General features: G+C 35.1%; 1 protein-coding gene across 2 annotated transcripts in view; it reads right to left on the reverse strand.

The window, feature by feature from the left end:
- Positions 1-432: 432 nt before the first annotated feature.
- The window catches only part of SELENOF (selenoprotein F), a 46,544-nt gene continuing 34,141 nt past the window's right edge, over positions 433-12,835 (reverse strand). Inside the window, exons 4-5 of one of the 2 annotated variants that reach the window (XM_017499870.2) lie at positions 6,398-6,447; positions 433-1,307 (exon numbers count right to left, since the gene is read on the reverse strand). In XM_017499870.2, the coding sequence (XP_017355359.1) occupies positions 1,176-1,307; positions 6,398-6,447 (182 nt within the window). In that variant the 3' untranslated portion in view covers positions 433-1,175. The remainder of the gene's footprint in view (positions 1,308-6,397; positions 6,448-12,835) is intronic. The other variant, XM_017499871.2, reaches the window with a different exon arrangement.

A 12,835-nucleotide genomic window follows, 5' to 3' on the forward strand; every position in this document is an offset into this window, starting at 1 on the left:
AAAAAAAAAAAAAAAAAAAAAAAAAATTATCCTGAGATAAAGTTGACATAATAGAATGCATATTAGACCAATTTGACAAGAGGTTTAAATGACCTAGAAGTCATTTGCATAAATGTTGGTCTTAGTGAAGTCACTTTGACCAGACAGGTTAAGCGAAGAAAAATAAACATTTTTTAATATAAAAATTCTATATCATTAAGAGATATTCCTTAAATAATATACCAATAAAAATATGTTCAAAAATGAAAAAACTTTGAAAAATTAAACCAGACAAATATAAAGCACTATTACCAACAATAAGATGTTACAAGTTTTAAATACTACAGTCATTTTTATATTTTGGCTAAAAAAGGGGCTTATATAAAAAAATGCAATGAAAAACATCATTTTTTTAAACATGAAAGAACAACCCAGAAGAATTTCAAATTCAGATAGATTTTTTAAACTTTTTATTTATATTTTGGGCTTACAAATGATCACTTTTAAATGGACTTTTCTGTAAGAATGTAAAACTCAAAAATTTGCCAAGTATTTATCTGATCCACACAAATCCTTAGAAAGGTTTTCTGTGTAGTCTTCATTAAAGCAAATCTTTGGGAATGTTTCACTCTTACTGTAGGATCTTGAACATGTTTTACAACAATGAAGCTACAAAGTTTGTATGTAGTGCTTTCATTATAAACTATAACATTTGTATTAAAAAGAAAGCTGGGTAATACAAAAATAGGAGAGACTCTGAGGAGCAGGCAATCTGTTGAGGCTCAGTATATCTTACTTGCTTTGTAGTCTGCTGTCATTCCTTTCAAAGAGCACACAGCACATGAGGCATAGTAATCATCTGTCTTGTTAACCTCTCTAATTTAAAAATCTGTTTTTCATAAAACTGGACCAATTATCACAAACTATCATTTGCATAATTAACCACAAGTCTGTTACAAAGCATTTTGTTAGTGGCATTAAATACAGAAGGCTGGAAACTTAGGAAAAAATGAGTTTTGTTAAGCTTGCCAACTCCTTAGATATCATGGACTATACTGCCATTACAAGATTTAATTAAATGTTTAATGCCTCAAGTAAAAGACTGATCAATGGAAGCAAGCAGAACTAAACTACTTTCTAGGTGCTGTAATATTTCATTTGTTAAGGTAAAGGATAGGACAAAATTTAAGCAAGATTTATATGCGTTCCAACTTTTCACTCAGGAATTCTTCTACACTGTCTGTGTTCCATTTGAGAATGCTTAGTTCTTCAGCAATGTTCCCATTGTCGTCCAAAAGCTTTAAAACAGGGTCTGAACCTCGGACATACTACAAAAAAGAGGGACAATATTGTTATTTTCTGTTCAGAAAAAGCCTTCTCAACCTCAACCAAGACAAAGCAATTCAATCTGGCTTAAATTTAGTAATTAAAAAAAGGCTTTTAGACATGACAATAAACAAGTCTTAAAGAAAATCTTTAAGGGGAAGAGTTTACCAGGATTTCAGAAAAAAGGAGAATTTAAAAACTCCATTCATTCATTCATTTGAAAGGGTCTTGCTGTATTGCCCAGGCTGCAGTGTAGTGGTGCAATCTCAGCTCACTGCAACCTCCACCTCCTAGTTTCAAGTGATCCTCCCACCTGAGCCTCCCTGGGGCTATAGGCACATGAAATTATTTTACTTTTAAAGAGAAAAATATCGATTAGTAGCAAGACAGTTTATTTGAGATTTGAACTTATTATTGAAATTAACAAATATGTAACCGCCACATGACACTCTCAAATGAACTTAAAATTGAATGGAGGTAGACAGGTTCAAAATAATTGAGAAAATGATAATATAAGAGCCATGTTTTAAAATAGGCTGTGCATATAAATGATCAGAGACGGAATCACACATTGGATCATACATTTTCCTTGGCTTAACAAATCTAATGATTTTAGTTGTAATCAGTTTAGAATTAGGCTGAGTTCCTGAAACTCTAAATCCATTAGTTGGTTCCAATATTTCTCCAGAGAGCTCTGAGAAATTCTAATTCTGGGTAAATGTGACAATAGCCATTCATTAAGAGATCAAATATTCAATTTAAATTAAGTAGCACTGGATAACTAAAAATGTAGTTACGTAGTTCAGTAGTGATGACAGAGTTCTTAGAACTTCTTTCTAGAATCACGCTTCAGTTTATCCAGGGTATTCTGGGGTTGTGAACTCCAAAAATGGAGACTAGCTCTGATGTGATTATTAACACTTGGTATATTCCCAACCCATTTTTGGAGCTAGAAAAATAGGCCATCCAGGCTAATGAATTATTAACATATTACTACTTAAACATTTTTGGTCAGGCTCTTTTTTTTTCTGAGACGGAGTTTCCCTCTTATCGCCTAGGCTGGAATGAGATGGTGGGATCTCGGCTCACTGCCACCTCTGCCTCCTGGGTTCAAGCAATTCTCCTACCTCAGCCTCCTGAATAGCTAAGATTACAGGCCACCCCCACCACGCCTGGCTAATTTTTGTATTTTTAGTAGAGATGGGGTTTCACCATGTTGGCCAGGCTGGTCTCGAACTGCTGACCTCAGGTGATTTGCCCACCTTGGCCTCCCAAAGTGCTGGGATTATAGGCATGAGCTACCACGCCTGGCTGGTAAGGTTACTTCTTAAGCTGTTTAAGGATTTTTTTCTTTTTCTTTTTTGCTTGGATTTGAGATCCCAATATTTTAATTAATTAATTAATTAAAATATTGGGATCTCAAATCTCAAATATTTTAATTAATTAATTAATTAAATTTTTTAGATGGAGTTTTGCTCTTGTTGCCCAGACTGGAGTGCAATGGTGTGATCTCTGCTCACCACAATCTCCACCTCTAGGGTTCAAGAGATTCTCCTGCCTCAGCCTCCCAAGTAGCTGGGATTACAGGCATGCACCACCACGTCCGGCTAGTTTTGTATTTTTAGTAAAGACGGGGTTTCTCCATGTTGGTCAGGCTGGTCTCCAACTCCCAACCTCAGGTGATCCGCTCACCTTGCCTTCTCAAAGTGCTGGGATTACAAGTGTGGGCAGCTGTATTCAATACTTTAAAATGTTTATTTATTCAAAACCTTATAATCCCAAAAGGAAGTAAGAAATTAGATAGAACATGGCTGTAAAAATCCTCAACAAATATCAGCAGTCGAATCCAGCAGTTTGTATAAGGCATTATATGCCACAATCAGTTGCAAAACATCTATCTGATAAAGAACTTATATTCAAAATATACAAAGAACTCTTAAAGCTTAGTTTACAAAAAAAAACAAAAAAAAACAAAAAACAAACACACACAACCCTTGATAAAAAGTAGGCAAAAAAAACCCCAAAAACAAACAGGACCACTCAAACTTAAAAACTTCGATCCATCAAATGAACCAATGAACAGAATGAAAAGACAACCCAGAGAAGGGAAGAAAATATTTGCAAATCACATATGTCTGATAAAGGTTTAACATCCAGAATAGATGTAACCTCTACAACTTAAAAGCAACAAAAAAATCCCAATTATAAAATAGGCAAAGGACTTGAATAACAATGTTCCAAAGAAGATAAACGAATGGTCAACAAAATGTTCAGCACCATTTATTTTAAGAGCAATGCAAATCAAAGCCACAATGAGATAGTACCTCATACCTATTAGGATAGCTACCATCAAAAAAACAAGTGTTGACAAGGACACAGAGATATTGGAACACTTGTGTCCCGCTGGTGGGATTGTAAAATAGTGAAGTTATTATGGAAAATAGTATAGAGGTTCCTCAAAAAATTAAAAATAGAATTACCATATGTTCCAACAATTCTGCTTCTTGGTATATAGACTCGAACTAAGAACAGGGCCTTGGAGAGGTATTTGCACACCCAAATGTCATAAGCATTATTTACAACAGCCAAGGGATGGGAGCAACTCAAATGTCCACTGATGGACGCATGGATAAAGAGAGTGTGGGCTGGGCACAATGGCTCATGCCTGTAAATCCCAAATCCCTGTTCTTTGGGAGGCTGAGGCAGGAGGATCACCTGAGCCCAGGAATATCAGAGCAGCCTAGGCAACATAGCAAGACCCCATCTATTTCTTTCTTTCTTTCTTTCTTTCTTTTTTTTTTTTTTTTCTGAGACAGAGTCTCATTTTGTCGCCAGGCACTAGGCTGGAGTACAGCGGTGCAACCTCTGCCTCCCGGATTCAAGCAATTCTCCTGCCTCAGCCTCCTGAGTAGCTGGGACTACAAGCGTGCACCACCATGGCCAGCTAATTTTTGAATTTTAGTGGAGACAAGAGTTTCACTATATTGCCCAGGATGGTCTCGATCTCTTGACCTCATGATCCACCCACCTTGGCCTCCCAAAGTACTGGTATTACAGGTGTGAGCCACCATGCCCGGCTTAGCAAGACCCCATCGCTAGAAAAAAACTAAAAAAATTAGCTGGTCATGGTGATGTGTGCCTGTGGTCCCACCATCCTGAGAGGCTGAGGTGGTAGGATTGCTTGTGTGCTGGAGGGTGAGGCTGCAGTGACCTATGATCACATCACTGCCCTCCAGCCTGTCGCAAAAACAAACAAAACAACAACAAAAAAAAACCAGTGTGTGTATATGTGTGTATATAGTGGAATACTATGCATTCTTAAAAAGGAACGAAATTCTTTCACATAGTACAACATAGATGAACCTTGAGAACATTATGCCAAGTAAAATAAATGTCACAAAAGGACAAATACTGTATGATTCCTCTCATAGTAAGTATCTGAAGTAGTTATAATTATAGAAACAGAAAACAGAAAGGTAGTTGTCAAGGGCTGGCAGGAGGGCACAGAGAGATAAAATTAAGTGTTTAATGGGCATAGAGTTTCAGTTTCACAAGATGAAAAAGTTAAAAAAAAATAGGGACCTGTTACACAACAATGTGAAAATACTTAATGCTGAACTGTATTAATACTGAACTGTAGTACACTTAAATAGTTATGACTGTACATTTAGTGTTTTTTTTTTTACTACAATTTAAAAACAGAGGGCAAAGATCTGAACAAATTATCTCACCAAAGACACACAGATGGCAAATAAACACATGAAAAGACATTCAAATCATGTATCATTAGGGAATTGCAAATTAAAACAATGAAATGGCACGACACACTTATGAGAACAGCTAAAGTGCAAAACAGTGACAATACCTAAAGCTGGTGAGGATGTGGATCAATAACACCTCTTAATCATTGCTAGGGCAAATGCAACATGATGTAGTTACTTTGGAAGACAGCTTTGCAGTTTCTTACAAAGTTAAACAATCTTAACTGTATGATCCATCAATTGCACTCACAGTTATTTACCTCAATGAGTTGAAAATTTGTGTACACAGAAATTATACAAAAATATTTATATTAGCTTTACTCAAAACTGTCAAACATTGGAAGCAATCAGGATGTCCTTCCACAGACGAATGGCAAAACTGGTATAACAGAGTAATATTCAGTAATAAAAATGAACCACAGAGCTATGGAAAAGACACTGAAGAACCTTAAATGCATACTGTTAAGTGAAAGAAGCCAAACTGAAAAGGCTACATATTGTATAGTTCCAAACATTCTGGAAAAGGCAAAATTACAGAGACAATAAAAAAATCAGTGGTGGCCAGGTGCAGTGGCTCATGCCTGTAATATTACTCAGCACTTTGGGAGGCTGAGGTAGATGAATCACTTGAGGTCAGGAGTTGGAGATCAGCCTGGCCAACGTGGCAAAACCCCATCTCTAATAAAAATAAAATAAAAATCAGCTGGGCATGGTGGCACACTCCTATAATAAAGCTACTCAGGAGGCTGTGAGACATGGGAATTGCCTGAACCTGGGAAGCAGAGGTTGCAGTGAACCAAGATGGCGCCACTGCACTCCAGCCTGGGCTACAGAGCAAGACTCTATCGTAAAAAACAAAAAAATTCATTGGTTGTCAAGGGTTGGAGAAGAGGGAGAAAAATGACCTGAACATGTGAAGAATAGGAGATTTTGTAAGGCGGTGAAACTATTCTGTAATGGTAGATATGTAATATTATGCATTTGGCAAAACTCCTATAATTATACAACACAAAGAGTAAGTGCTAATGCAAACTATTAAATTTAATTAACATATCAATATTGATTCATCAGTTGTAACAAATGTACCACACCAATGCAAGATGTTATAACAGGGGAAAATGTGAGTGGGGGTGGGGGCCAGGGAATATATGAGAATATCTTTCCTTTGTGTTGAATTTTTCATAAACCTAAAACTGCTCTAAAAAATAAAGTCTATTAATTAAAAATATTTTTTTCAGTGAAATTAAAAATTTAAATTGATATATAACATTTGTTTATAAAATAAAGAAATAAAGACTGGAAAAAAGAGATTTCCATTATAATCATCTTACCTTGATTTGTAGTCCTCTGAACAGTTTGGGTTTGTCACTCCTAACAAAAGCTTATAAAAAAAGAAAAAAAAAAAAGACTTAATAGCTCACTTCCAGATCCAAGCTAGCTAAATATAAAGGTAGAAATAAACTTAACAAATCAAACATTATATCCTATATGAAAAAACTAAGAAAATTTAAACATATATGAATAAATGGAGAGACATACCATATTCTCCAATAGGAAGACTAAATATTTTAAAACATTAATTTTTTGCAATGAATAAAAATCCCAAATTCTAATGGGACCTTAGGGTTGACAAAAATGATAGAGAGTACAACTCAATTTTAAGAGTAAATGTGTAAGAACAGTCAGGGCAGTTTTTAAAAAGTAAGATATGGAGAGGAAATTTGTTCCATTGTTTATTAATATACTATGTGATTCCGATACCAGAACAGACAAAAGAATAGAATAGAAAATTAAAAGAGATAAAAATATCTATAAGAATTTTTTAATGTGATAAAGCTATCAATTCAGAGAGAGGGAGGGGGGAAAGGGAGAGGGGAAGGGGAGACGGAAAAAGAGAGATAAGTTTGTCTGGGGGTGTGTATGAGTTATTCAATAAATACTTGTGAGAATATTGCCAAATTGTTTAGAAAAAATAATCACAAAACTAATAGTCATGATAACTGCTAAAAAAGGAAAGGTTAAAAATACTACTAAAACTTTCAGCACAGATAACTCACATAAATATGGAATATAAAATTCTACTCTTAAGCATGACCCAAAAGGAAATGTTTTATAGATATGCCTATGTAAAAATGAAAACAACAGGATGGCAAAACACGATCATGAACAAATTAAAAATAAAAAATGACAAACTGAAACCATCGCTAACATATAATATATAAAAGGGCTCTTTCAAATGATCAAGAAAAAACCACTACGTATAGCAAAATGTACAAATAAACAAGTGGTCAATAAACATTTGAAATAAATGTTCAACTTCACATATAATCGAAGAAATGCCAGAACAATGAGGTACTCACATTCAGAATGACAAACATTAAAAAGAAAATTAATATGTACTACATAATTATTAAAAAACTATGATCTATATTTAGTGACCAAACTCTCATGTGTGAAAAGCAAGAACTTTTCTCTTTTTTTTCCTTCAATTTGTTTCCTAAGGTTGTTTTAAAAAGGTGGATAAATATTTTCAAGTGCAAAATGAAAAAGCCCTAAACAAATCTTAAAATATACAAAGTGATTCAAAAAATGTTTAATTATTTTAATAGAGGGCTATACATGGGGCATATATTTCAGAAAGTTTTAAATGAAACTTTTCCTCTTATCAATCTATATTTTACCAATTTTCAATAATGATGTCTAATTTTCAAATAAAAAGTTTGTAATACATTCTTCTAAAATAAAAACAAGTGTTTCATTTAGATACTTGATCATTCCTAATACCAGTTATTGATAATGTGCATAATTCTCATCTTAGAGTTTATACTGACAAACATGCTTTTGATAACTTATTTCAACTTTAGATATAGATAGCAATACCACTATAGATTTGCTTCATTATGAATGTCTTCATACATTTGACTCAAATTTCCCAACTAATCCTCCCCTAAAAAATTTATTTCAATATAAAACCAGTTATGCTATTTTGGCTTATTAAACTATCATTTCTATTAACTTTATCCTTTAGGATTTTTCGAGATATTCTGCAAACTCCTGAATCCCCAAACAAAAATGATCTTATGATTTTTACTGCCTTTTATACTATTCCTCTGGCTAATGCTATTTGTATGTCTGTGCAAAATACTGTGTAACACACAGTAACTGTACCTATGTGTGCCTTCTCTACTACTTAAGAAACCTTTCTGGTAAAAGGACTATTATATACATTTTTTGTATCCATAACAGAGCTTAGCATATTTAATATTTCACTTATTCAAAAGATTTTTTTAACAGACTGCAATAAGTTAACATATTTAAAGGGAATACTAAAATGAGTCACGAATTACTATTTTTATCAGTTCTTTCCTTTTCTCTCTGCTAAAGGTAGATCCATAGTTTCCTAACTTTGAATGAGGGGAATATCTGTTAAATACCTTGTAGTAGCAAATCACATTTTACAGACAGTGAATAAATCTTTTAACAAATATTTGACTGGTGACAACCCAAGTTAAAAATATATATATATCAGTACTCATTATATACACACGGCATTTGATAAGCTACATGAGAATATGAGAAAACTGAGTTTTTTAATGTTAATACATCTACAGTCTGCTTAATAAAACAGATCTGCAACAAATAAAAAGATAAGAGGTGATCATAAAAACAATGTCGTTAATTTAACAACAATAACTATGCCAAGTTCAGAGAAACGAGATCTTAGTATGTTAGATTCATAAGGAAACAAGAAACAAAATAAGAACTGAGAATTTATGTTCACTTGAACATAAAACAAAGTCCTTCTATTGACATAATTCTAAAGGATTCAAAAGAATTTTCTCTCTCACTACTTCAAATTACTCCTAAAATTTGACATTTTATAATAGTCAAAATAGCCCCAAAGTCAAATTCAAATGTTTTACTGTAAACTGAAAAAGTACGGTAAAAATGTATGCTAAGGGCCGGGCGTGGTGGCTCACGCCTGTAATCCCAGCACACTTTGGGAGGCAGAGGCAGGCGAATCACGAGGTCAGGAGATCGAGATCATCCTGGATAACAGGGTAAAACCCTGTCTCCATTAAAAATACAAAAAATTAGCTGGGTGTGGAGGCACGAGCCTACAGTCCAAGCTACTCGGGAGACACAGGCAGGAGAATCACTTGAGACCAAGAGGTGGAGGCTGCAGTGAGCTGAGATCATGCCATTGCACTCTAGCCTGGCGAGAGAGATAGACTACTCTATCTCAAAAAACAAAAACAAAAGCAAAAGCAAAAAAATAAACAGCATGCTAAGAAAGGCAACTTTGCTGGTGGATCTTTGGCCAGTCAAGAAAAATTATAGGTCCTCAGGTGCAATGATTTTGGCCTCTATCACTAAACCTACTACTGTTAATTTCTCAATGTAAACATACATCATGGCTCATTTATGAATGAGAAAAAAAATCTCAAGAAGATGTTTTACAAATTATAAGCAAAATAACAATGGTGAATTTTAAAATTTTATAAAAGATTGGTATTTGAATACGTAATATAGTATTTAGGGTATTCTTCTGACTTAATGATCATATTGTAATCACATTTCATATGCTCCATAGCTGCATGAGTCATTAAATATGCAAACAGCAAATAAGTCCAGGAAAAGAAATAATGGAGCTTATGGCAACCTTAAAGAGACTTTTTTTTTCTTTTAAAAGATTCTGGAGTAGGACAGCTAGAATATTTTATTAATAGCTTTCAGTGTACAAGAAAAAACAGTCATCACCATTTACCATCTGGGTTTAGTGAACCCTGTTTATTTTTGTATTTTTAAATGATTTTATGAACAATTTTAAAAAAGAATAAAGAGATAGTGAAAAACAAATCTATTAGAAATTTTAGTAAGAATTAATCACATAAACTCAAATACTTACTCCATATTTTCCTGGTTTTGAAGGTAAATATAACCAAAATGAGCAATGTGCTTTGAATGCAACTAAATGTTTATTGACTATCATGCATGAAATTGGAACACAGCTATGCTGTAAATATTGATTCCAGCTTCCAAATACATTTCGGATAGACTCCAACTTATTTTTACTCTTTTTTTTTTTTTTTGAGACAGAGTTTCGCTCTTGTTGCCCAGGCCGGAGTGCAATGGTGTGACCTTGGCTTACTGCAATCTCGACCTCCTGGGTACATGCAATTCTCCTGCCTCAGCCTCCCAAGTAGCTGGGATTACAGGTGCCCGCCACCATAGCCAGTTAATTTTTTGCATTTTTAGTAGAGACAGGGTTTCATCATGTTGGCCAGGCTGGTCATGAACTCCTACCTCAGGTGACCCACCGACTTCGGCCTCCCGAAGTGCTGGGATTACAGGTGTGAGCCACCATGCCCGGCCTACTCTGGCTCTTTTTGTACTTACACTGTCAAAGTGTAATACTTCAGAAATCTCTGATAGTTTATTTTGTTGAAGATAAGATGGCCATCTTATTTGTAAAAGATATTTATTTTTAAGTGTCTAAGTGCCAATTAGAATAATCAACCTTATTAACTTTCCATGTCTGTATTATTTATTATTTTCTAATTATCTTTGTATAGACACATGTCTTTTGAATCTACTTATGAACTTCATTAAGTAAGTTTTGGTATATAAACATCATACAAAGTAAAACAATGATGTCACATATGAATTTTTTTTTTTTAGAAAAACAGGATGGTCCAGTTTCTTGTTGAAAAATACTGTGGGCCGGGCGCAGTGGCTCAAGCCTGTGATCCCAGCACTTTGGGAGGCCGAGGTGGGTGGATCACGAGGTCAAGAGATCGAGACCATCCTGGTCAACATGGTGAAACCCTGTCTCTACTAAAAATACAAAACATTAGCTGGGCATGGTGGCGCGAGCCTGTAATCCCAGCACTTTGGGAGGCCGAGGTGGGTGGATCACGAGGTCAAGAGATCGAGACCATCCTGGTCAACATGGTGAAACCCTGTCTCTACTAAAAATACAAAACATTAGCTGGGCATGGTGGTGCGTGCCTGTAATCCCAGCTACTCAGGAGGCTGAGGCAGGAGAATTGCCTGAACCCAGGAGGCGGAGGTTGCGGTGAGCCGAGATCGCGCCATTGCACTCCAGCCTGGGTAACAAGAGTGAAACTCCGTCTCAAAAAAAAAAAAAAAAGAAAAAGAAAAATACTGTGATGAGGTCCTTCTTATTGTAGGGCTAACAATATAAAAATACTATATTATTTCCAGCTAGGCTTGATGGCTCATGCCTGTAATCCCAGCACTTTGGGAGGCTGAGGCGGGCAGATCACCTGAGGTCAAGAGTTCGAGACCAGATTGGCCAACATGGGAAACCCCATCTCAATATAAAAATTAGCCAGGCAAGGTGGTACATGCCTGTAGTAGTCCCTGTAGTAGCTGGGACTACAGGGAGCTACAGTAGCTCCCTGTAGTCCCAGCTACTTGGGAGCCTGAGGCAGGAGGATCGCTTGAACCTGGGAGGCAGACATTGCAGTGAGCTGAGATCATGCCACTGCACTCCAGCCTGGGCAAGAGAGTGAGAATCTGTTTCAAAACAAAACAAACAAAACCAAACAACAAAACAAACAAACAAACTAAAACCTATAATTTCCTTTTTGACCTTGGTAATATGTTATATACTCACTCACTCTTGATTTTTGAGACAATTCATTCAGGATATTGTCAAATGAAGTTTCAGGGTCTGAGCTTTTGCTCATATGATCAATTTTACTATCATTAGAGTCAAGAATAGCACTTTCTAACAGAACTTTCTGAAATAATGAAAATAGTCTTCATCTGTTCTTTTGGTATGGTGGTTACCGAGCATCTGAAATGCAGCTAGTGTGTCTAAGGAACTGAATGTTTAATTTTATATAATTTAAAAATATTATTTAAAACAGCCATGTTTTGCTAGTTGATCACTCCAGGTCTAAAATCTTATTTTATCTCTTTGCATTCATATTCTGATCCATTTAATCATTAGAAGCATTTCTGTCAGTTTTCTTCTCTACTATTATGGGCAGAAAGCAAAAATATTCGAATTCTCAAATGTGTTTAATGAAAGCTTAAAAAGACTACAGAAATGGTGTCATACTATGTGGGTCACACAATTAGAAAACCAAAGAATGACCTAACAGTGATGATTCATTTCACTATTGCATCATCCTTACAACATTTAGTCTTTTTTAGCATAGCTGTAAATAACTGATGATAAATGGTCCCCATAATATACCTCAGATATATAAAAGCATTCAGTCTACTGACAGGGTAATCGCAAAATAGAATGAGTTTTATTTTATTAAAATAAGTAAATGTTCTCTTTGTTCTCTGAAAGACCTCTAAGAATAAAAGAAATAATAGTCCTTATAAACAGTATGAATGACCCAAAAAAGAAATTTAAAAATGAAAATGAGTCCATTGGACCCGAAGGGGTTAAATAAAGTCCAAGAATTTGCAAAAAGTCCTCATAAAAGTAATTTATTTTCTAGTTTACTTTCTGCTGTTTTCAAAATAGATCAATGATACCAATTTGAGGATTTCTTTTTTTTTTTTTTTTTTTTTTTTTTTTTTGTTTTTTTTTTTTTTTTTTTTTTTTTTTTTTTGAGACGGAGTTTCACTCATTACCCAGGCTGGAGTGCAATGGCGCGATCTCAGCTCACTGCAACCTCCGCCTCCTGGGTTCAGGCAATTCTCCTGCCTCAACCTCCTCAGTAGCTGGGATTACAGGCACGCGCCACCATGCCCAGCTAATGTTTTGTATTTTTAGTAGA

This window comes from Cebus imitator, unplaced genomic scaffold (assembly GCF_001604975.1).
Source record: "Cebus imitator isolate Cc_AM_T3 unplaced genomic scaffold, Cebus_imitator-1.0 Scaffold261, whole genome shotgun sequence".
Lineage (NCBI taxonomy): Eukaryota > Metazoa > Chordata > Mammalia > Primates > Cebidae > Cebus > Cebus imitator.